At 44.1% G+C, this 26309-nt stretch overlaps 1 protein-coding gene across 2 annotated transcripts in view; it reads right to left on the bottom strand.

Moving 5' to 3' along the window:
- Positions 1-10581, bottom strand: part of B3GAT2 (beta-1,3-glucuronyltransferase 2) — a 64374-nt gene extending 53793 nt beyond the window's left edge. Inside the window, exon 1 of one of the 2 annotated variants that reach the window (XM_036248038.1) lies at positions 10201-10581. In XM_036248038.1, the coding sequence (XP_036103931.1) occupies positions 10201-10581 (381 nt within the window). Of the gene's footprint in view, positions 1-9984 lie in introns of both variants that reach the window. The other variant, XM_036248037.1, reaches the window with a different exon arrangement.
- Between the last annotated feature and the right edge of the window lie 15728 nt (positions 10582-26309).

A 26309-nucleotide genomic window follows, 5' to 3' on the forward strand; every position in this document is an offset into this window, starting at 1 on the left:
TTAAACATTACTAATTGTAACATTAACTCGTCCTAAAGAGTTTTTAAGACAGAAGCTTATAGCCACAGGAATTTTTGAGAAATGTAAATTCTATCTACATTCACTTTTTGTTACTGAAGATACACATAATAGGAGAATCAGTAAATGACCCTGAACCTCAAAGTATTATACTAGAATTAAATTCCAAGGGAGAATAGAGATAGAAAATAAGAACAATATTAAATTCCCAAAATACTGAGAAGTACATTTGTTTAAAGTATGACAGTGGATATAAAACTGTCATCGTATTTGTAATATCCACTGGATATATTTACATTTCATTTATAAATGTCAATATTTATAATACACTGGAAATCACATCCACTGCAATTATTAAAAAAATTTTTTTTTAATTTAGACATCAATTTGAAAATACCCTAGAGGGTGTGTAATTTTACTAAACTTTGTTAGGCGTTGGGTGAACAGAAAATGTGGAGTGCCACGGCACCATCCTTGCAGAGACTGACACGGAGCCACGGGGTGGGTGAAGAAAGAACATTCACAGGAGGGGGCCACCAGGGGCAAACACATACGTACACATTACAACTACTACCTCTTCCCCATTCTGGCAGGAAATAAATCCTAACACCTGTTTGTTTACGAAAATCTAGGCAATGTTTGAAAAACGAGCAACAAGCTGAGGGTAAACTTCCCAGTAATTGCCAGTCCGCTGAAGACCAGCTCAGTGTCCCAGGTACGGCTGGAGGGGGCTGGGTACAAGGTGAGGCCTTCACATCGAATCTTCTCCGCCTCCTCCAAGAAGAGCTGGGTAGAGGAACACTCCTAACCTTCCCAACCTTAGAAAATGACCTCAAAGATTAAACTATTGCTTCTAATTATGTGCTTTAAAAATCATGTCATTTCATTCCCATTACGTTGACTCTCCTTTAGTGCATAGTATCTCTGATCCATTCATTCATGCCAGAAATGATCTACTGGGTAACTACAAGAGTAACTAAAAGTCACACTCAGGACCTGCAGGAAATGTATGTCCTGCGCTGAGCTGTGTGTAAGCCAACTTGCTAGCTTTCACTCACTCATTAGTCAGCCTCAGAGCCTCCACCCACAGGAGGACACCTCCTACCTCCTCTCAGCCTAAACTGTCTTTTAGATGCTTTTGATTCTCTCCATCCCACCTCCTTCCAGGACTCTTTGTAGACAAGCCCTATTTAATGGTGTAATTAAGACACCTAATTTACGCGGTTCCACTTGGGTACAGGCTAATCTGGGAAAGTGAAGCATCTCTACCTTCTCCCCACCAGGCCTCCGGAAACACAGTCCAGATCTCAGGGACAGCATTTAGAGGCATCTGCCCAACTGACGCAGTGCAGCTAGCTGGTATCCCCGTCAGGGCACTCACCACACAGGAGGAAACAAGGGGAAAATAAATAATATTTATAACTTGTCTCGAGTTCAGTACTTACAGCAATCACAGGAGGTGGGCAGCCTGCCCAGGTCATGCAACCCCTCGGTGGTGAAGCTGTGCTGGAACCTGGGGCTCGCTCTCCCAAGCTCCCGTCTGCGCTGTCCACCAGCCTGCAGCCCTTCACATGTGCGAACAGGTCTAACACTCAGTGGCTTACAACTGCCTTGACACACCTTACTGGGCACTCACAGAGATGCCATAAATATTCATGGACCTCCTCTCTCTCTCTCCTTTCAGCATGAAAGCTCTGACAGAGCAGGGGCCACATGTATCTTTAAGTTACTATTTAAGGGGCTCAATACAATCCTAGACACACAACACAGACTTCAAGACTGAGCCAACTGACAATCTGTGCAAAGCTCCTCTCTAGGAACAACTTCCTCCTGTAACAGAATCCTTTAGCTTCCACACCTCCTACGGGTCATTCGTTCATTCGACAAATATTCAACAAGCACTGACCACGTGGGGAGCACTGCTCTGGACACGGGAGGCACAGCAGGGAACAAGAGAAAACTCCCACCTGTGTGGAGTGTACGTTCCAGCGGGAGGAGCAGTGAACTGAAAGGCACATTGTATAATGTGATCTTAGATGCTCTAACAAATCCGTAACAGTCCATGTTGCCACTTCCTTCGTAAAACCAGATATAGAAAAACATATCTATAGTTTTTCTATTAACCTACCAAGTTCTTTTTTAACAGTTAAAAGTCAAAGATATGCCTAACAGGTGACTGGAAACCCAGATGGAAAAGACTGAAAGCATGCTCCTCACACCACTGTGAACACACTCCCCAAATCTAGAGGACACAGGACATGACAGGATCCGGGAAGGAGGGCATGATGAAATGCCACTTCCAAATACAAAGAAACTGAGGACTGCTTTACCAGACAGGTTTGGGGAGAGACTCGAACTCCTCTCCCAAAGATAGCAAGGACACCTTTCCGCTCTCCAAGTATTCGCACATCCTCTTTCCTGGGTTAGTAAATGTGGCTCCCTCTACCAGGAGAGCTCCGGATGCTGGCTGGACCCAGATTTCTCGGGAGCACGTGCCCTGTCTGGGCAAAAATGCTGCCTGTGGCCTGGCCTGCACTGACCAGTGATCTGGGGGCCTAGGGCTTCCTGATCTCACAGGAGAAGGAGAACCAGGGTATCAAGGTGCATGTGACCCCCAGCAGCAGTGCCTAGATGGCCACCGGGTCACAGTCAACATCCTCATTGGGGGATGGACTTCCGCAATGGATCCATTGCCATGCAGGCCCTCACGGGTCCCTCCCCACCTGGACTGTGCCAGCTGGTGTGTAGTCTCAGCCTTGCCTGCCCTGGGCCTATCCCATGACGCCCAGTGACTCTACAACCCTCCTTGAGGACAGGAGGGGTCAGAGCTCAGAGGAGCCCAACTGTGCCCTTTCTCCCTCCTCTTACACACTGAATAAACCTCTGGTCCACGTGGGCCCAAGTACCGATTCCCCCCAACACACAAACACAAAACCAACCTAAAACTCCATCAGGGCCTCTGCGGCACCCCCCGGGCTCCTCTCAGGGCGCACGTTAAGACCGATCTCAGGTGCTCAGTCCGGGCAGCCGGGGCTCTGTGTTCACAGCTGTGTTACCTACTGCAGTCATGAGGCACAGTGCCTGGCACATAGCAAGAGATCAGTTAACATGACAAGTGGAGGAGAAGGCATACTGATAATTATATGTAAATATCTTCTGAACGTGGTCATGTTTGAGCTCCAGTGGGTAGAGGAATCTTGCCGAGCGATACACTCTTACTGCTAACACCCAATTATCTCAGATAACTGAAATCCCAGTTAATGGAGAATGTTCATCATTTAGCACACTCAGCTCTCCCTGGAGAATGAAGGTATAATTTAGTACCTGGGTGAAGAAACAAGAGTCTGAGGCTCTGTATGTAATGTTAAAAGTTAGCTTTCCACTGGGGGAGGAGGGAGAAGGGGGGCAGGCAGAGAACCAGTGAGTCTTCCATTATTTGGGAGAAAACAATCTGACCTGTGGTAAAGAGAATGGTCATCCCCTCAGCACAGCCATTTCCACGTTTTTCCTAGTCTGCCAAAAGACTCAATCCTTTTTATTCCTTTTGTTTTTAATCCAGGGAAATCCCTAATCCCAGAAGAAATCAGACAAGAACATTAAACCTACCGACAGGTGAGTGGTTCTGGGACCGCGGCAGAGCGGCCCGAGTGGCCGGCGCAGGGCGCACCAGCCCCAGGCTCACCTCTGGCCCCAGGGAGGAGCCGCCGCCGCCGCCACAGCCTGAGCCCGGGCAGGTGTCTGCCACCCACAGCAGAACTGGTTCAGGTGCCCAGCTCCTCTCCTGCATGCAAGTGAACCGATTCAGTATTCTCCCATTCGATTCTGTCTGCCTGGCAAGCTACATGCCCAGGAGATAAAACTGCTGATGTACACATACCCACAGAGAGAAAAATTAATTTTAATGTTTTATCTTCCTGCAGAAATGATCAATTCTTACTTGTTCACAAGAATATCTAATTAAAAGTATAAGACTACAGTTTACGTACTGGCTTGGCAGTTTTCACCTGACTTAACAAAATATCCAAGAGTCAAATTATCTATCAGTTACATAGCGAGGGAGGAGACAATATTTTCTTAAGACCTAATGACATCAGGACAAAAAGGTCACAGAGAACATCAGACACTGGCACAGCCCAGAAGACAGAGCTGAGTTCAAATCCAACAGGAGGTAGTAACAGCTTCAGAAGACTCCTGCTGATCGAAAGCTTCGCTTATCACCGTGACACGGCTCCATGGACTGTGCGTGCTGGAGATGGGTGGCAGGGCAGTCCCGACTACAGGCTCTGGAGCCGGGGCACCGGGGTTCAAAACCCTCTCTGAACAAAATCCTGTCTGCGTGACCTTTGCAACTTACTTCCTGGTACTTCTGCTCAAGTATAAAAAGGGTTACTGAGCCCTGGCCGGTTTGGCTCAGTGGTTAGAGCATTGGTCCACGGACCTGTGAATCTCAGATTCGATTCTGGTCAAGGGCACATGCCTTGGTAGCGGTTCGGTCCCAGGCTGGTCAGGGTTGTGCAGGAGGCAGCCAGAAGCCAGTCAATGTATCTCTGTCACATCAATATTTTTTTTCCTCTCTCCCCCTCTCTCGCTCCCACTCTGTCTGAAGATAAATGGAAAAGTATCCTTGGGTGAGGATTTAAAAAATAAATAAATAAAAAGGGTTACTGATTATAGCGATTATATTAGATTCAGGCTGCACTTTAAAAATTCCCTGTACTCACCAAAGAACCGTGTTCATGTCTAAATATCAGCATCAGGATGGAGGAAAAATGGGGACAGTATTAGTACATGCCTCAGGGGTTGTTGTGAGAATTACTGTTAATACATGTAAAATCCTAAGGGTGGTTTCCGGCCCCAGTAAGTGCTCAACTGATTTCAACTACATTTTGCTGGTATCCATGGCGAAGGATATTTTTAACATTTATTTAAACTTGTACACAAAAATTACTAGGTATGAACAATGGATTGTATTTTATTAGTCTACTTCTGTGCACTGGAAATCTATTCTAAATCTACCTACTTACATTGGTGTAACAACTTGATCTGTGTTTTGGGGAGAGAATTTGAGAACCATGCAAAACTTAAATTTCATGCTTCCACAGCTCTGCAAATCAAATATACAAGAATGTGTTAACTTACACGACTGAGCAAATATTCCATCAGAGTCCAAAAGGTTTGAATAGACATAGCTGAACATTATTAAATTCTGTACCAAAAAAAAAAAAGCGCTACTTGAATACCACCTGGAATTGCTAATAAATAAGATGGTTCACTTTGGGTCTTCTATTTTGCTTTTGTAGCATGCCTTAAAAGCAATTACTATTCCATTACTGTTCACACAAGAGAAAAATTACCAGCTTGTAATTTAGAGGCAAGTGGAACAGACAGAAGAAAATGGAGTCACCCACATAGTTTCCAAGAAGCAGCAGACAGCAGCCTAAATGTTCAAAAGACACACGTTTATTGCACCAAACAATAATCCAGACATGTCTTCATGTCTATTCATGAAAAATAATAATCAATGAAAAGTAGCGGGGGTGGGGGGAGTGAATGATGGAAAAAGACAATTGGAAGAGGCAGGAGAGAATGTCTTTTAAACCTGAATTATTATTTCTGGTCCATTAAATTATTCAAATCCAAATGAAAACTGCGGGTCTCCACAGAACTATGTCAAAAACTAGCCATAACTCAGTACTATCCACAGGGAGACTAAAGAAAATCTATACATTTAACTGATAGTCTAAGAAAATTGGCTGTAGTTTTATGAACATATTTTTACAAAATTCTCACATTTTATCAGACCTATGGCATGACTATTAATATGCTTTTAGACAGGGAGAAATAAAATGCAAGGAACACATTTCAGGTAAAATAATCTTTTTATTCTACACCTAATGAAATCTTCTGGATTTCTTTGCTTTGAAAAGATAATTACCCTACACGAAGGAACTATATCAAGGGTAACAAGAAAGGTAGATCTTTTGTCTCCTTTCAGGAAACATACAGAATTTACTGTTGGGGGTAAAGGAAGAGGTGCTAACATTGTGAATTTAAATATTCTTTGGATTATAGCTCCAATAAGCTTCATGTAAAGGGGGGAGTTTATGTTTCAGAAAAGGAGCAAGACAGAATTAGGCCTCAACTCCTCCACCTGTCTAGCACACAAATAGCTTAACAGCACCCAACAAAAAATCCAAGCAAAGGGCCTGTTTAGTTCACTGCCTGTCAGAGCATCCTCAGGACGCAGTCTCATTAACAGAGTCCTGCCCTGAGCTCCTTACATGTTTCAAAGTTGGCCTGTCTTCCAGTCTTACCTCATTAAATTTAAAGTTAGAAATTTTAAAGTTTTTGTTCTTGCTTGGAGAGTGCTATTTTTTAACCTTTCAACTGATTTGCAAAGGTGAAAGCAATTTCACCTGAAAAGCATCAGCTTGAAACTCAGGAGAGCTTGGAAGGTTTTCCAGAAAGGAACAGAAATCTGATCAATAGCATTATTGAAAATATGACTGGAAGCAGACTCCCATTTATCTATAGTTGTTGCTTTTATTAAAGCAGTTTAAATACTTCGCAAATAAGCTTTTCCAGAGAGCTAGATGAATAGGGTCACAGGCAGGTGGATTACCAGGGATCCATCGGTGCTGCAGGAAGAGCAGCAGTTGCTGAGATACTGGGAACCTGGAAACAAAACACCGACCACTGTTTCCTCCAAAGGCCAGCCCAGTTTCTGTGGCTGCAACTCACACTGAGTTTCATTTGCAAATGAATTTGGTTGTTAACGTCGGATTCTTTCAATGCAAATATTTCTTTCCAGGTGGCACAACTCAGTTGAAAAGGTAGGGTGAAAATTAGTTAGCTGTATGGAAGAAGCAAGCACCATGCCAGTTACCACAGAGAAATGATTGAACATGGATTGCCTGTTGCGCCTTTAATTTAATTTGGAGACCTTTCATCTTTTACTTCCCTTCATTTGCAGCCAATGCTTAGTGAGCTAATTTGTACCTGGTTCATTTTCTTCCTTCTATCTTATCTGCATTTACATCAACCAAGGAAATTAGAAGCACTATGAATAAAAGATGAAGCCTGACTTGGGACATTCTTTCCGTAAGTACTGTGAATTACTTAAAAACTAATTTGTGTGTGTGCACATACACAGGGCTGAGATACAGACTGCGGCCCTACATCATCCCCGATTGGCATCTCCCCTTCCCCCAAGGAGCTTCAGTGTTTAGGTGTTTTATCTGGTCCTACCTTTTCTCTGGGAGAACAATGTCTACACTGTAATCCACACAGAATCACTAATCCTAGAACTAGTTTAGGGTAGGTCATCCCATTAATGCACAAAACTAAGGACGCATACATTTCACGAATCTGACATTTTTAGAGTTCAATACTGCTTGCCATACAAGGAAAACAGTGTGTGGTAAAAAGGAAAACTGAATGTCCTGACATATATGCATGGTGAACAGATGCCTACTCATTCCAAACACACTGTGTGGGAGGGAGAAGGGATGATGTTAAACAAAAGGACTAGTCATAAAACTACTGTTTTAGAGGGACCTCTAGAAGCTACAGAATTTAAATTCTAAGTGCATCATGCATATTGTGCTTTAAAAAAATTTGTTTCTGGCCCTGTCAGTTTTGCTCAATGGACTGAGTATCTTCCCATAGACTGGGAGTTCCGGTTCGATTCCCAGTTGGGGCACATGCCCAGGTTTCAGGCTTGATTCCCAGTAGGGGGCGTGCAGGAGGCAGCCAATCAATGTAGCTCTCACATTGATGTTTCTCTCTCTCACTTACTCTCTAAAAAAAAAAAAAAAAAAAAAAAATCAATAAAAACATATTTTTAAAAAATTGCTTCTGTTGTATATTTTGTATACTTTGCACTTCTCCATTAAAAAGACTGCACATGCTCTTAAGTTTATTCTCATTATTTCATTACTTCCAACTGTATACCATTTTAGTGTTTTGCTTTTTCCTTTTATAGTTTCCTCTGGCCAATACTACTTTTTTCTCTTCACCCTCTCCTTTCTTCTATCTTCTTCCTTTCTTTTTTTCCCATGGACCACTGGGGGGAAAACAACCTACTGGATTCCTCTCTTGCTGCTTAATACCCTCCACCACCAAGCCTTACTTTCCATTTGCGCAGCATCAAAGGAAGACTGTTCTGAATCGTCTCTCTGCCTGTGGTGCCAGCCGGTGCCCTCATCTAACACCTCACACAACAGGCTAGCAGCTGGGAATAATCTGAAAATCATCCCCCCTCCACAGCCCAGCCCCGGAAAAGGTTAATTAATAATGACGTGCATTAGTTTACACACAGACCCCATTTTCACAGGAAAGGTAACTTCCAAGTTGTAGGAGAAAAGTGGGTTTAAAATGATGGCACACTGACATGCAAACGTCTCCTGGGCTTCAGAATACAAACTATGTCTTTGGGGCGAGCGAGTCCCCAAACAGGATCAAAATAAAAGCCCAACTTAAAAACTCAGATGATATCTCTAATCTTGGCTATAATAAAGACTACACCATGCATTTATTTCTTCTGAAGAAACATGGACAGAAAGCCCTACATCCTGAAAGGATGGAGAAGAAAAGAGAGAAAGCAATTTCTGGTCCTTTTATTCATGAAGAAGGAGAGGATGAATAGAAATAACGGTAGCAATTGTCCTTTAGAAATGGATTTTTAAAAGCTACATAGGCAGAAAAATTAAACTGGAAGTGTACAGAGTAGCTTTGTCCTGAGGTTAAGAACACCAAGCAGATACTAGGATGAAAGTGTGTGGGGCATGTATGACTACCAGACACAGATTGTCCAGTTTACCAGCGGGAGGCGGAGGGTGATGGAGTCACAGAGGCCGGGTATCAAGTAATTTGGGGTAGAGAAAACCAATGGTCCCACTGAAAAGAATCCAAGATTTTTTCAGTTGTATTTGTGTATGAAGAAGAAAACCGACAAAACCACGTAACGCAGTTCTTAGTTGCAGAGCACACACACAGGCTGCAAAATACCAGCCTCAAGAAGTAACACCTGTTCTAACCCGGTGCCAGCTGGTTGTGCGCGTGTGTGGCCTTCCAAGGGAAAAGAGGGCTATCTCAGCAGCTGGGGGCCAGATGCACTCAGGGCCTCGAGGCGAGCACCAGGATGGAATGGGACCGTGCAAGAATGGCCTGGATAACTCACAGAAAAGAGAAGCCTGCGAGAAAGGCCGAGAAAAGGAACCGGACGTGCAGCTGATGGCTGCAAAAGGACCCAACAGTCTTTTCCACGAGGCAGAAGAGTCCCAAGTCATTTGCCAAAGGGTTTCCTTGGAAAAGAGGTAGTCTGCAGAGTCGCAAAGGGACTTTGTGGGGGTGGGGAAAGAGGTAGAGGGAGGACCCCCCCCCCCCCGCCTTTGAAGGCATTGTTTTCACTAATAATCACTTCGGTGCCAGCGGACTGTGCCAGAGAAATTTGTCTCCGAGCTTTTATAAATAACCCTCTCCATGGGGTTCTAGAATCCGAATCACACCTGTGTGCACTGAAAGGCTCCCCCGGGAGTACACCAAGCCGCCCCCACTGCTCAGGGTCGCTCGCTGATCCCGGTCTCTGGCAGCCTGCCTCCCCGAGCGCCCTCTCCAACCGGGCTCCATCCTCAGGTCACCCAGAGCCTGTTCCTGGCGATCACTCCCGCGTCCCACTGGCTACTCCCTCGGCCCAGTCTCGGGGCCAGGCAGACGGCAAAGTCCCAGGCCAGACTCTCACCCTTGAGTCACAGTGGTCCTCATCCCCCCACCCCAATAACCACCCCTTGGTAAGCGAAACACGCCAGGGCTGGCAGAGGCTGTGGTCTGCCCGCGAGGAGCGCTCCACCTGCAGACTCAAAAGAGTGCACGGAGAAGTGAAAACTCCAAAGTGCAGCCGCAGCCCGGCCGACCCCCGAGGCCCCCTCCCGCCCTGGCCCCCAGCCGGGGCGGGCCGGCCACTACCTCTTGGAAGAGCTCCAGACTGTAGGTGTTGTCGTCGTCGGCGAAGAAGAGCACGCCGGGCTGCGCGTGCTGGTGCTGGTGCCTCTGGCGCAGCCAGGCCAGGCCGGCGTTGCGCTGCTCGGTGGCGCGCGGCAGGCCCGGCCGCTTGTAGCGCCGCGGCGTGGGCACGTGCAGGTGCGTGCTGGGCAGGCCGGCCCGCGCCAGGAAGCGGCTCACCAGCTCGCTGCGCGTCGCCGCGTCCTCCACCAGGATCCAGTGCAGCTGCGCCACCTGGCGGAAGGTGTTGGCCAGGCGGGTCAGCTCCGCTTTCTGCACCGGGCGGCTGTAGGTGGGCGTGATGGCATAGATGGTGGGCAGAGGGGGCTCCGGCTGCCGCTGAGGCTGTGGCCGCGACTCGTTGCGCTTCTCGGAGCCGCGCCCGGGGCCGCCCCTGCGGAGCGGGAGTCTGGCGCCCCTACGGCCCAAAGCGTAGGGAGAAAAGTAGGAGCGCGGGGTGAGCGGGGGCGCGGGCCTGCGGGTGTCCACGTCGAGCATGATGATGACGATTAGGATCCAGGGCAGGAGGATGAAGAAGCGGCTGAACAGCATGGACTTCATGGTGCACTCTTCCCTGGCCTCTTGGACGCCCCTAAGAGGGGCCAGCCGAGGGACCCCAGCGCGCAGTTTGGACCGCGGCGGCGTCCGCACTCAGGAACCCGCGGTCCGCGCGCTCTCCATGAGGTCGGGGTGCGCTGCGGAGTCCGGGAGCCGCGGTTTCAGCGCCTGGGCGTGGGGGTCGGCGCAGGTGCCAAGGAGGTAGAGCTACGGGGAGTGCAGGCGGGCGGGCAGGTGCTGCCACGCACTCCGGGTGAATCGGCGGGAAGAGGACGCGGTCCAGCCGCGCGCTGCTAGCCCCGGAGTTGTGCGGATCCCGGGAGGACGGTGATCCCCACCGCGCTCTTTCCGGAGTGGGAGCCGGGAGCCGCCCCCCGACCCGCGGCCGCCTCGCTGCTCTTGTCCCGCGGCGCTGCGGGCACGGGGACTTCAACCGCGGGCTCCCCAGTGCGCTCTCCGGGCACCTTCGAGGGCTGGAGGCAGGCGCTGAGGGTTTCCCTTCGTCACATCCCAGCCGGGGCGGCAAGGACCGGGAGGGACGCCGGAGATGCAGTGCCCCAGCTCCGTTCGCGCGCTGCAGCGGAAGCCTGCACTCCTGTCCCTAGCTCGTGTGTTGTCAGAACCTTTCCCGGCTCCGGCAGCAAGATCCCAAACCAAGGAAAGAAAGAAACAGCGAGGGGGCGGGGGCGCTGCGGACTCCGGCGTCCTCCCAGTCCTCCCGTGGGAAGACAGCAGCACTGCTACTGGCGGAGAGGGGCTGCGAGAGGCAAGTGGGGAGGAGGCCCTGTTTTCCGCCGGGTCTGGCGCTGACGGCCCCGCAAGCTAGCTCCGGAGGCGGCTGCTTCACCGCCCAAAGAGGAGCGAGGGGAGGGTCCCCGAGGGGCGCACGACCTCCGGGAGCGGGTAGATGCTCGATAGCTCATCTCCGCGCGCTCCCGGCTTTCTAAAACCCTGCAAGGTCTTTGGAGATCAGCCGGGAAAACCCATTCACGTGCAGAAAACTCGGGAGACTAGGGTGTCGAGTGAGAGGAGGAAAGGCGGGAGAGGGCAAAAGATTCCTCTCCGGCTCCCAGCTGCGGGGTTGATCTGCTTGCTGGGGGGGTATGAACAGCGGCAACAAAAAGCCTTTCACTGAAGCACTGGGGGACCCAGGGGGCCGCGCACCTAGGTGTTTGGCATGTGAGATAGTCCTTAAGAAAGAATCAATCGGAACGGTTGCTGCCTGACTGCAGTTGGATGGGGGAGGGTGTGTGTGTGAATAAACTCCACCTGAATACGTTTAACTTGTGTTTCTTAAATAATTTGGAGTCACAATCACTTGCAGTTCGCTGCCAATTTAACCCAACGATCCTTTCAAGGAGGCCTGGGAAGTAGAAACACCTCCATTCTTTTGGATGGGGAAGCCGAGGCTCAGTGTTTAAAGTGCTTTCTCGAGATCAGTGGCAAGTAGCCAGGTGAATATGGAATGTGCGCCCCCCGGGTCTAGCCCTTGGCTTCCCCTGTGCGCAGCCTGCCAAAATCAGCCCCACACAGCCCAACCCGGAGGGTCTGGCCCTCCTACATGTAAACATCGTGTCATCGAAATCAGAGTGTACGATGACGTGTAGAAGTGTGACAGTGTCTGGAAGACGACGAATAAACAATTGGTGCTCAATTGGGACGTTTTCTAACTGGAGGGCCTACTAGCTGAGTCCCTGGCTGCCTGTAATGTACCAGGAAGAAGGAAGAGGGGCCATGCTTCACAGTGACGTTCCCGGGAGGTGCTTGCAAAGCAGCAGGAAAGCATCCCCCCACCCCAACCTATGATCATTTCTGAGCACATCTTCCTTTGGTTGTCTGTCTTCTGCTGTCTTGCTCACAACTAAATTACCGAGGTTGCACTTTCTGAGTGAGGGCTGATGCCACTCCAGCCTTTCTGAGGCTCCTGGATGTCTTGGTCTAACCCTTGCTGCTCCAGCCTATCACCAGGCCTCGGGGCACCTGTGAATTTCCCTAACTTTCCCGAGAGTGAAATGTATAGATTTAACAGCCCCCCTATCCCTACCCCAACTCCAACTGGGAAAGAGGCAGCCTTCTGTCCTGACCTCCCTGTATCGCCCACAGCTCAGACTTTAAACTGCAGATTAGTACATCCTAAACAGAAAATGAGACATCCTTTAGACCCCTTCACATATCCTAGGCTAATCAAATGGGCCTGGGAATCCAGGTGGGGCAAACGTAGATTTACAGTTGTATGTGAAACAGTTTCTTGTATTATTTATTATTGTATTATTTTCCATACCAACAACTATAAACCTACTTTTGCCCCTCCCTGTATAACAAAACCTTGAAAAAAGGTGTCCTGCTTAGTTAGGCCTGGGGTGCGCCTGCTGAAATCAGTGTCAGCATCTTGGGGTAGGAGGCAGGGAAGAGAATTTGTAAAGGCTTTTTCTCCCCCTTTATTGATTTTAGAGAGAGAGTAAGTGAGAGGGAGAGAGAGATAGAAACAATGAGAGAGAACATCAACCGGCTGCCTCCTGCACGCCCCCCACTGGGGATCGGGCACACAACCTGGGCATGTGCCCTGACCAGGAATCGAACCGGTGACCTCTTGGTGCATGGGTCGATGCTCAACCACTGAGCCACACCGGCCAGACAAAGCTTTTCTCAAATAGTAGAAAGCAGCGCATGCCCATGTCCACTTCCCAAAGATTAACCAAGTCTCCTTCATCCTGTCGGAAATGTTAATGTAGTTGAAGAGAAATGCCCTGTGTGTTAACTGGAGTAAAGCTCAAGTGGTTACTGAATTATATTAAAGAGTCACTAACCTTATTAGTAGGGAACTCTTGGTTATTCCCACCACACCATCAAATCCATTTCCCAATTGCTTCTTCTCCAGCATCCAGGGCTATTCAGAGATGGGGTACTTTCAAAATCAATCAAATTCTGGAATTTGAGATTTCACAGGTGTCATTCAACACAACACATAACTAGCACATCCGCATCCACATCCTGGAGGTCACTTGGTCTTTTCTACTGTTCTTAGTCAGTGTTTGCATCCAGATTTTCCTCATTCCATCATCCCGTGGGGGCATCACAGTTTTTCAGTCAGGCAGACTTGAGTTTGATTCCCGGCTGGGCTACTTAGGCAACTTTGGAAAGTCAATGAGCCTCAGTTTCTCTTCTGGAGAATGGAGTCAATGATATATACTTCTAGGACATCCTGTAAGGACTAAATAGCATGTTAGGTAAAGTATTTTGCAGAGGAGCTGGCATTGTGAAGGCAGACAGTAAATGGTTTTTAAATACAGGCCCAGCCGGTGTGGCTCAGTGGTTGAGCATTGACCCATTCACCAAGAGGTCACTGGTTCGATTGCCAGTCAGGGCACATTCCCAGGTTGTGGGCCAGATCCCCAGTAGGGGGCATGAAACAAGTGGCCAATCCATGTTCTCTCTCATCGATGTTTCTATTTCTCTCTCTCTCCCCCAAAATAAATAAATAAATAAATAAATAAATAAATAAATAAATAAATACAGGTAGCACAATTAGTGTCTCAAAAATGTGCACCCACATCTTTTATGATCAAATCTCAGTAAAGCTATAGAAATACAAAAAGTATTAAGAATGTCCATTGGAAGCATAAAACGAGGGTAAAACACGTTTTTAAAAAATATGCTTTTGCCCAGCCTGTGTGGCTCAGTGGTTGAGTGTGGACCCAAGCACCAGGAGGTTGCTGGTTTGATTTCTGGTCAGGGCACATGCCCAGGCTGTGGCCAAATCCCCAGTGTGTGGGGGGGGGCATGCGGGAGGCAGCCAGTCAATGTTCTCTCTCGTCTATGTTTCTTTCTCTCCCTCTCTCTCTAGAATCAATAAAGAAAAATAATTTATATTAAAAAAATATGTTTTTTTTTTTTTTAGAGAGAGAAACATTGATGTGAGAGAGAAACACTGATTGGCTGCCTGCTGCATGCCCGCTCTCAGGGATTGAGCTTGAAACCCGGGCATGTGCCCTGACCAGGAATCAAACTTGGACCTCTCAGTCCATACGATGGACACTCAATCCACTGAGCCATACGAACCAAGAGAGAATAAAACACTTTTAGGTACAAAATTGTATAATATTTAGAGTTTGTCAGATACTGGAATGGAAGCAACTCTTTTAAATGGAAGCTTGTAGAAATGTCACTTTTATGGAGCATAATCACTGGGCAGCTCTAGTACTTTTCCATGTAGTTTATGATATTTTTACATAAAACAGTTTGAATTTGATCTGTGGCTGGTAATGAAGGTTGGTGGAAGTCACTAGAGCAATTAAAATGATTACCTAACTTCAGAGCTTCTGTACATCCTTTCAGTGTTTATTTTCATTTAATCTCTCTAATTATTTGTGTAACAAATGAGCATTGCTTCATTCGTACTAATGAAGCCTTAGATTGCTGGCATCAGCCACTGCATTTCAGCGTTCAGTTGTTGTTCTCAAATAAATAAACAAAGGTAAAAAAATCCCATCTGGGGAGTTCACAAAAAACACACTGTATAATCACTAAACATTTACATTTTGTCTTGATGAGTAATATGCAACTGTAACTTTGGCAGCAGAAAGATTGCAGCATGATTAGTACACTGTGTAGAACTGATCCTATCTGACATTTGAGCCTGGGGTTCTGCTAGTGTGACTAAATCAACCTTCAAATGAGCATTTGGGGACATCCTTGGTATTCTTAGTCAAGTAAGAAAGAGAACAGGAAAAAAATATATACACAATTAAGTATTTGTAAATATTTATATGATAATATGATGGGTATGCAAATCAGGTTGCAAAAAAGAATCAGAACTAATTCATGTACAAGTAATAATGTAATGTGGAGATATTGATCATCAATACTTCCATGCCTGTGAACATAAATACTTTCTGTTAAAATATCAAACACAATTATGTGAAAGGGTGATATCAAAATAAATAATTCTAATGGCCCCAAATTCTAGGGATACATGACAGTTTCACTGATAACTGTCAGAAAAATGACACCCAAACCATGATTAAATGGCTCATTTCTTTTATTTTATTTCCATGCATCTGAATCCTCTACACATATCACTTTTGGCCTAGAATTATTCTAAATTACAGTGCTTTCTTACAATTTTAGATGTTTGCAGCTATTATGCACAATATGTGACATTAGAAGTAGTTCGTTTAGTAAAATCCCATTTTTAGAGGATGAGTTGGAAATCAAGGTTATTCAATAAAAGCAGTTTTCTAGAAAAGTAAAAATTGGCAATTTATTCTAATAACTTTATTAAAAATAATTCAATCCAGTTTGAATAATAGCTGAAGATAAAACATGCCAGTGTTCCTCCTTTTCTCCTTATTAATGAATTAGGATACACAAAAACCCAATAAAACACTCATAAAGAATATGAGCAAACTCTATATCTCCTTTCTTCACTATCTTAAAAAATTGACATTTACATTAAAATACTAGTTTGTTTGAAATAGAATTTAACTGTAAAACTGCACAACCTACCTTTCACAGTTGTTAGGACAGTCAAAGGAGATAATGTAGATAAAAGTATTTTAAACACTGTAAAGTACTTTATACCTGTAAAGTAGAAGAGATTGGCCATGAGTTGGTAAGTGTTGAAGCTGGAAGATTATGAATGGGGGCAGGGGATTCCTTATACCATCAGTCCTATTTTTACATATGTTTCAGAATCGTAATTGAAAAATTAAAATTCACAAAACAGATTACTATGTACTACAGGTTTGTTTACCAAAAAATATACTGGTGCCACAATCCAGAAACTGGGTTGGCAGATTGCTCTTACAGTCTTCACCTTACAGTCTCTTGGTGCTAAATATAGGTCAATTCAGCTGAACAGTTATGTCCTATCTTAGGAGGCAGTGGTGTAGATGGAGGGGGGCGGGGCATCTAAATTAATCCTTTATATAGTAGGAGTAACAGGCATTTAATAAGGGGTATTTCTATGGAAACAAAAGAAAAACAAAGGTTAATGATTAGAACAAACTACAAACTAAGTTTTTAAATCTGGAGGGCAGTCAGTCAAGATTTTTAGTTACGGGGCTTGAGGCATCTTCAGATGGTGGAGGGAGCAGAAGCAGTGGTAATTGATGACTTTTATTTTATTTATTTTCTGTCGTTTGGATGTCTCTGGCGGTGGCATCAGGTGTTACGGTGAGCGTCCGGAGTGGCCCGCACAGCAGCAGGCGTGAAGGTTGTCCACGCATGATTTGTTGTGGTGATTTCTTTGACATTTACATCAAGTCATCCAGCTTCAGCTTGCAGGCCTTCGGAAATAGGGCAGTTGTCATTTTCAGGGATGTTAAGTCAGGAGGGTGGGAGAAAAATGGCAAATATTAATTATTGACCAAATTCATGCCATCACAGGAGCCAGCGGACAAAGAGGAAAAATGCTCAGTCCGTGCACGTGCCACTTTTCGACCGTCTGCAAGGGTGTGTTACAGTCGTCACGGAAACACAGGATGTCCACTCTACTGCCAACTCGATTTTCTCGGAGCTCATTGAAGCAGCACTAATTTGTTTGTAAAACACATCTACTCTTATTAAATTCAGCTTGATTATTTACTTAAGTGCAACAAGAATAGCAGTTTATCATATAGGCTCTTTTTAAGTCTACTTTGCTAGAACTTTTAATAAGGAATCTCAGATTGAACATTTAAAAGCCCATAGGGGTTAATAAGCCAAGTCAGGAACTTGACACCAGACTACCAGCCAAACTATAGATTTGGGTAAATTCCTTTCCTTCAGAGGACCCTAGTGTAACTTAAGTTTCCTGGGTCAGCCAGGAGATGCCCTTTCTTACTCACATATAAGGCTGGGGACACTCTAAGCAAGGTACCAGGTTGGTATTTCAAGGGACTTCATAAAGTCGACCTTAGTTCCTTGAATCTGTCTGGTCATATCTAATTCTGTGCATATTATTCTTAAATATGATGTTCTAGTCAAAGCTGTGGTGATATAATGAACATTTCCAATTATGTCCTGTTACAAGAAGAACACATTCTTACTGAACTTATGCAAACAACTATTTGTCATGAATATAAGAATATTCAATAAGAGCTTCTGAATTCTGAAGGGATCAGGGAGGAAGAAAAGACAAATGTTTCACTTCTGTTTACAAATTCTGCATAATTTATAAAATTTCTGTAAGTTACAGATAGTTTAAGAGAAAATAACATTTTTAAATCTGGAAGATAAAATATTTAAAAACCAGTAATGTTTGAACAAAAATTAATTTAAAAAAATGAATTTATTTAGTTCCATGTTATTGATTCTTGTTTTATTTGATCCTGGGTTAGCAGATTTATGAATCCATCTGTTTCTACATTAGCTTTCTAGAAATTCTTACCCAGTTCAATGATATGATTTTAAGGTTATCAGAAGCCCATCTTCCAGAGTACCTGGCAGAGGTCCTTTCCATGAATGTCCTTGGAAATGAAGCACTTTTCTTGTAATTGATGCAAAAAGCTACAGGAAGGCATCAGAGTGAAAAATAACTGAATAACAAAAGACTCAAAATTAGCCATGGTTAAAGATCTGGTGAGAGTTCAAGGAAATTTAGTTATTTCTCTGATATTTAACATATTAAGATGATAATTGTAATTATGGCTGATCATAGAGACAGGAAGAACATGGATGAATTTTTAGGAACTTTACACAATTTTTGAAATATGTAGTATTAGCAGCATATACTCATATTAATATAACCCAAAAGATTAAGCACACCTTTTATTTGGCGATGTTTCCCATGTAATTTAACATATCAAATAAACTAATTAGTGGAACATACCTCTTTTCACATAAGGAGAAAGAAGAAATCTTGTGAGATTATCCAGGAACTGTCTAAGAAATCCCAAAGTTAGTTTGTGGTCAAAAGATTATTCAGAATTTGATTTGGGGAAGTTAGTCAAAGAATGTTAAAAGGTTTAAACACTTGGTTAAATAGATGACAGGTCACTATGAAACAGTATCTAGTTACCCATTTAAGCAAAGTGACAATAGATGTTAAAGGCAAATACAGAAAGTAACATACTTAAGGAAAAAACCAAAACAACAACAATAACAATCTTAGCTTTTAAATACTAAGAAGATTCCATTTTTTCTAAGTAATCGAAGACCTTTGAGAAGACAGAATCTTTGTGTGGAGAAAACCTTTTATAATCTCTCATTAAGAGGAGGCCAATGATCTAAGAAACTGACATTTTAACAGAAGGAGGAAATTAAACGCCAGTTTTTTGTGTCAGTATATTATTGAACTCATGCAAAAACTCATAAATAAATCAATTCAATCTTAGTCAGCTTTGATCTTCTAACAAAATCACCCCCAGCCCCTACCTTCTGCAACTATCTATATCCATTTAGGCTTTGCCCGACTTTTTAAAAATTTCTCATTCTAAAACAATCAGTTATTTCATTTTAGAATAGAATTAGTCTACTTTTATCTTGACAAAAACACGTGCTTCATATCTTTTCTTTCTCCTTTTCTTCACATGCCACTTTCCTGTGAACTTTGCATACTACATTGTTTCCCTTTACTCTGTGGTTTCTAATAGTTTCATTTGCATATGCTGATTGCCAGTCACATACAGCAGGTCCTCCAATAAGGTCGTTTAGTTATAACTCTGATGTGATGCCATCAAACTTAACCTTTGTTTATAGCAATTAGCCTATGGTAAAACTGGTTTCATTATACATCATTTTGCCTAAAGCTGTAGAAGCTATCAATGACATTAAGTAAGTACTTACTATACTAGCATTCTGTAGCAAACTAGCCAATTTTATGAATACACCATTTTGTAATTTATAGGTACATTTGTTTTCATAATACAACTTTTCAATGGGACAAAAAAAGAACATGTATTAGCAGTTTTCTCTGTAAAACTTAAGAACTCAAAAATAAAACAATTTTAACTTGTGTTGTTTTTCTTATAGATAAATCAGGTAAGTATTTTTTAAAAATCACAGAAGCAAAGAACTTAAAAGTTAAAATACATGGTTCTCTCCAACATTTTTTTTACTGCTACGTTTGACATGCATTAAGCAATTTATTTTTTATTGTACGCTTTGTTCTTAGGTTGAATTTATAATTTTACAATCGTAAACATCTAGTAGAGATAACAAGCTTATGTAAGCTTAGGTAGAAGAATTTGTATTTCTGCACTATGTTTAATGTTGGCAATTCTGAAGACACATCAACATGTCTTAAACTAAGTTTTTTCTTAAATTCTCACCTGAAGATACTTTTTCCATTTATCTTCAGATAGAGTTAGAGGAGGGGAGAGAGAGAGAGAGAGAGAAACATTGACATGAGAGAGACACATCGACTGGTTACCTTTCACCCGAGCCTGACCAGGGACTGGGACAGAACTGCAGCCAAGGTTGCGTGCCCTTGACCGGAATCGAACCAGTGACTCTTTGGTCCACAGGTCGATGCTCTAACCACTGAGCAACTGGCCAGGGGTTAAACTAAGTTTATTAAGCCAACACACTTAAACTAACTTTTATATACTGAAAATTATGCCAGATCATGTGAATCTGTAAAACATTGGGGTTAACTTTCATATATGTGAAAGTTTTATAAATTTATATAGGACCATTAAATAGACCTCTTTCACAGATTAATTTTGCCAATATCATCTGGAGGTAGGAAAAAGATCATACATATACATAAACATACAGATAGATGCAAACAGCGATCTTATAGTTTTTATTTTAAATCTTATCCATGAATTAGGTATAAATACAGAAACACAAAATATACTAATTTATATAATAGCTGATTCTCATCTTTGCCTTATTATTTTTTTCTTTTTAATGTGATCTTTATTTGCTTACAATTAGAGATCTCTAAATATCCTTTTAGATATCAAAGTCCAAATCTTCAAAGGTATATCTATTTCAATGTGACTACAAACCAAAAAGGCTTTTCATGGCTTAAAATCGATAAGCCTTTTAATGGATTAACTGTGGTCACAAGAAGCATCCCCAAAGAGGGTGCAAAAATGCAGTTCTCCCAAGTTCCAGAGCCACGCCCACAGAAAGCCTTTAAAAGAAAGATTTAGACAAGCCCCCTGACAAACAATAACTGTTGGTAGGATGCTAGCCACAAATGGCATGTAACCCACATGTTTCTACCACCATGTTCTCGGGGCTCCAAGCTGACCACTGTCTGCCTGTAGACAGGTCCTGGCAGGTGGAAGCCACGCCCAGCTCTCAGAGCACAAAACAAGGCCCAAAGGAAAGCAGTAGCTCCCTGGCAAGGAGATGCTCAATAGTCAATGAATAACAAAACCAAATCCACAAGGGTCACAATCCAGAGAACTATTTTTTTTTTTTTTTTTACAAATGTTTTCCCCCTGCCAATCTGAACACGGAAAGGGAAGGAACAAGGAGACATTTTTACCTTTCTCTCTTGACCAGAACTACAGAGATCCAGCAAAGCTTCGTAGGAATTCATGTCTCCTGCCAGTTTTTGTCAGTTCTCCCAGGACCCCAGCCACAGGCTCCGGAGAGAGGGGAGTGGGCATCCCTGCCTTTTACGATCACGTCCTCATTGTCCAGAACCTGTAGGGGAGACAAAAGCAAGGGTTTCTCTTGGCCCTGAGGATTAAACCGACGTAAAACTGATTAACAGGAGAAAAGCATGTAAACTAATAAGTTTTATGTGACATGGGAACCCTCATAAGGAAATGACTCCAAACAGGTGGCAAAACCTATATTTTTATAGTAGATTGAACAGAGAGGCATTGGGAGAAATTAGCTAAAGCATATGGGAGGCTTTGGCCAAAGATAAGAATTATTTAACGAGGTCTGTTTTATGGAATTGCTTCGGCTTAAACTCCCCATCTATGGTGATGAGAATTTTTTTTTCCTGGTACGGGAAGGACATCTTTCACCTGGGGTTTTAATCTCCTAATTTTAGGATGAAAAGGAGAGGATTAGAGAGTCCTACTTTTATTTATTTATTAATCCTCACCAGAGGATATTTTTCCATTTATCTTTAGATAGAGTGGGAGGGAGGAAGAGAGAGGAAAAGAGAGGGAGAGAGAGAGAAACATCGACGTGAGAGGGACACATTGACTGGTTGCCTCCCTCACGACCCCAACCAGGCTGGGGACGAACCGCAGGTACATGCCCTTGATCAGAATCAAACCCATGACTCTTTGGTTCTCGAGCCAATGCTCTGACCACTGAGCCAAACTGGCCAGGGCAGAGAGCCCTTCTTATACCTACTGTTCTTCAAGTGCTGTCAGCTCAACATAATACTTATCTTTTGGGGGTGGCATATTCTGCCCCTCTCAGGCTTCTATAACAAAGTAGTAGAGACTGAGTGGCTTAAACCACAAACATTTATTTGTCACAGTTCTGGTGTCCTGGGAGTGCAAGATCAAGGTGCCGGCAGACTCGGTGTCCAAGGAGATCCCTCTCTGAGTTGCTGACTGCTGACCTCTCGCTGTGTCCTCAATAGGCAGAAGGAGAGGGAGAGAGAACTCTCTGGAGTCCCTCTTATAAGGGTGCTAATCTGCCCTGGCTGGTTTGCTCAGTGGTTAGAGTGTCGGCCTGCGGTCCATAGAGACCTGGGTTCGGTTCCTGCTATGGGTACGTACCTTGGTTGCAGTTGTCCCCGGCCCTGGTTGGGTCATGCGGGTGGCAGCCACGCAATGTGTTCCTTTCATGTCAATGTTTCTCTCTCTCTCTTCCTCTCCCTCCCTCCCACTCTGTCTGGACAAAAAATGGAAAAATGTCCTCGAGTGAGGATAAAAAAAATTATAATAATAAGGGTACTAATCCCATCTTCAAGAGCTCCCCCCTCATGACCTAATTAATTACTTCCCCCAAACCCACTGTCTAATACCATTACATTGGGGGTTAGGATTTTACCATATGAATTTTAGAGGGACATAAACATTTAGTTCATTGCACAGGTTGGTTTGCCATATCTTACATAAGAGAGTAGCTCCTGCCTGTGTCAAAAGTGAATCTAGTCCCTGTGGGTAAACACATGTTATATGAGCGCCCTACCTCCAAAATATAAGGATTAATCATAGAACACTACCAATGTTTTGGGTGCAATTTCTTCTAACTCTGGCTATCCGTTGAACTATTTTTTTTTTTATCCTCACCCGAGGACATTTTCTTTTTTAAATTTTTTTGTTCAGATAGAGTGGAAGGAAGAGAGAGAGAGAGAGAAACATCGACATGAAAGGGACACATCAAGTGGCTGCCACCCGCACGACCCAATCAGGGCTGGGGACAAACTGCAACCGAGGTACATGCCCTCAGCGGGAACCGAACCCGGGTCTCTCAGGACCGCAGGCCGACGCTCTAACCGCTGAGCCAAACCAGCCAGGGCTGAACTATTTTTTTTTTTAATTTATAATTTTCATTAATGAACATATGAGCCTAGCATTACACGGTTACAGCGCCCACATTCATTTGTTTTGGTTTCTTGAGTGCCAAATCAGGCGTGACTGGGGTTGGGCATGTATGTGGTCGTCTAAGTGAAATGAATTCCTCAAAGCGGGCCTGGGTTTGTCCCCTTATCCCTCTGCCTGGCAGGAGTTTACAGCTTCAGCCTGGGAATTGACCCACACGGATTTAGTCAGAAAAGGAACTCGTTGCGAAGGCTTGGTTCTGAAGCAGGAAAAGCATCAGGGCTGCATAACTGAGCCCATTATTTTTCAAGAAAAATGCTTGGAATTCTATTCAAACAAGATACAATTAAGCCAGCAAAATGATCATTCCCAGACTACAGTATAATTGCTAAGAGTCACACTTCAACGAACCCAAAACGAAAGCCCTGCGATTGCAAATGAAGTTCTCCCATACTCCCCAAGCAGCCAGCCGGCAGGGCTGCCGCGACCAGGTGCTGCCGCTCGGCAGGGTCTCGCAGCACCTGATTATTTAGAAAGTGGTGGTGATAACGCACAGAAACGTAACTGAACGCTGGCTGCCAGGCAGGTTACTACGGGCTTAGAAGCTACCTGAGACCCAGGTCAACCTCGTCCAGAGGGTGACAATGTGGCAGTAGAGCTGCCTCAGAATGTGTGACCTGAGTCCATACCTAGACACCCACTCCCTAGTTACCTCTCCGAGCTCCTTCCTCACTTGTCAAGTGACTATGATCAGGATAGCTGCCTCCTGTCGTCACTCCTAGAACTGAGAGATGCTGAGAGAAAACTACCGTGAACAGGTTCTGTTCAATGCACTACACATGTTTTAACACAACCACCCTGCAAAGTGGGTACAGAGGGCGGAAACCTTCTCTAAGGTCATACAGCCAGGAGGTATAAGAGACTAAATTTGAATCTAATTGTTTTTTTTTTGTTTTTAATTCCAAGGCCAACATTGTTTTCACTATAGCTGTTTTCCACAAATGTAGAAGAGTCGAGTGGATAATTGATCTGTAAATGGGAGTTATTTCAGCATTTAAAGTCCTTGTGATGAAATGAGTTGACATATCTAAAACCCTTAGAATAGTAACATAGTTAAGTATTCAGTAGGCGCCGGCTGCTGCTGTTGTGATGAGGGTGATATGATGATGGAAAGTGCTCTTCTGGTCCTGGACTATGCAGTGAATGGAGACAGCTAGAATAGGACTGATTGCACACATTTTAAAAACTGAGTAATCAAGCCCTGGTTGATTTGGCTCAGTGGTTAGAGCGTCGGCCTGCGGTCCAGAGAGACCTGGGTTCAGTTCCTGCTAAGGGTATGTATCTCGGTTGCAGTTTGTCCCTGGCCCTGGTTGGATTGTGCGGGTAGCAAACATTCAATGTGTCCCTTTCACGTCGATGTTTCTCTCTCTCCCTCCCACTCTATCTGAACAACAACAACAACAACAACAACAAAAATAAAAAATGTCCTCAAGTGAGGATAACAAAATAAAAATAAAATAAAATAAAAACTTAGTAATTAAGTGATCATTGTTATGCAAAAGCACCAACTGGTGGTAGAAAGAGTCCTGGGTCTGAGGTCAGAAGATTAGGGTCTCGGTTTTGGGTCTTCCCATATTGTCACTCAGGACAATAAGAACTGGACTGGGGTGGCTCGCCCACACTTGGACAGTGTGTGGGAAATTCTATTTGTAATGGGCACAACACTATAAAAGTGCTAGTCAATAAGGAAGGTAATCTCTTTTGGGGTCTAAGGATTTATTGATATTCTCTTTCCTCTTTGTTTCTGCCAGCCTCAGATTCATGGTATTTGGAGAGAAGGGGGAGGGGGTACTTATCTGATGTAATATGGCATACAAACTCTACATGCAAAGGAATATTCTCTCCTCCCCACCCTTCTTTTAGCAAGGGCACTTGCCTATCAGGAGAAAACAGTCTCCGATAATATAAATTTTAAAAGTTCATGCAGTGTGTTGTTTGCTAACAGTGGAGTTCTTCAAGTAGTGCTCACGCTTGTCAAGTGCTATAGGTGTTGGCTGGTGGTGTTGCTATTTCTAGAGAAACTGACTAAGAGGGATGCTATGAACTGAATGTGTCATCCAAATTCACGGATGGAGGCCGAGTCCCATGGTGATGATGAGGTGATAGGGTGGGGCCCTCATGGTAGGACTGGTGACTGAGCAAAGGGATGAAGAGCTAAGAGCTCTCTTTTCAGCATCTGAAGATAAAGAGAAGCCAGCTATTTGCAAGCCCGAAGAGAGCTCACCAGACCCTGACCACGCCGGCACCCTGATCTCGGATTTCCAGCCTCCAGAACTGTGAGAAATAAATTTCTGTTGTTGATAAACCTCCCAGTTTATGATATTTTGTTAAAATAACACAAATGGATTAAGACAAGGGGCAAAAAATATCACAATCCCAGCCTATTTTGGGGGTTACTTGTTAATGTATACAAACACATTTTATAAATAATGGGGTAATAAAACAGCTTGCATTTCTGACAAATAATAAGAACTATACCTTCTTTAAAGTTTTGAACATTTATGGGTAGACTTTATACATTACTTGTGTTAGAAATGTAAGATGTTATATATATACACATACACACCTGTTTTTTTTTTATACATTTCTATTAAAATCAGCCAAGAGCATAAGCTCATCTGGCAAAGTCTGGAATATTCTAAACATGGAGCTTCCAATGTCCTGTCCTCATGGGTCATGGACAGCATTACTCTCCTGGCATTCACGTGTGACAATCCACACGGAGTGTTGCTAAGCAGGAAAGCTCACCCAAGCCTCTGTGTCCAGAATGCAGACCTGGTTGGTCACCCATGAGGTTGACCTCAGCCTCCAGCCCCTTGGGAGGTTGAGCTGATACCACCTGACTGAAAGTCCCCCCAACCCCGTCACACTGTTGGTGTGGCTCAGAGCCCCTGGGAAAACATACTTTCATCCGGCAGCACATTCCAAGGGTTTAGAGATCAACTCTCAGGGTCCAACGGCAAAGGCCAGACATCTTCTTGGACAAAGTTACATCCTTTACTCCACAGTTACCACACCAAATCTGGGTCATGGTATGCCACCAAAAGCAGCAAGTCACATAGTTGGCATCCCATCCCACCCCAGTTTCCCTACGATGTCAAACCCACCCCAGTTTAGACTGAACTTAACTGGCAACATAGAGTAACTACACTTTAGGCAGCTTCTCAAAGAGCATAACTTTAAACTTTCTATGGATGAAAAGTTCCGCCAAGAGAAAGGATGTTTAGGAAGGGCAGCCAGGCGGACTTGTCATCCATAGAAACCATAAAGAAAGCT

The sequence above is a fragment of the Molossus molossus genome, unplaced genomic scaffold (genome assembly GCF_014108415.1).
Source record: "Molossus molossus isolate mMolMol1 unplaced genomic scaffold, mMolMol1.p scaffold_m16_p_8, whole genome shotgun sequence".
In the NCBI taxonomy this organism is placed as follows: domain Eukaryota; kingdom Metazoa; phylum Chordata; class Mammalia; order Chiroptera; family Molossidae; genus Molossus; species Molossus molossus.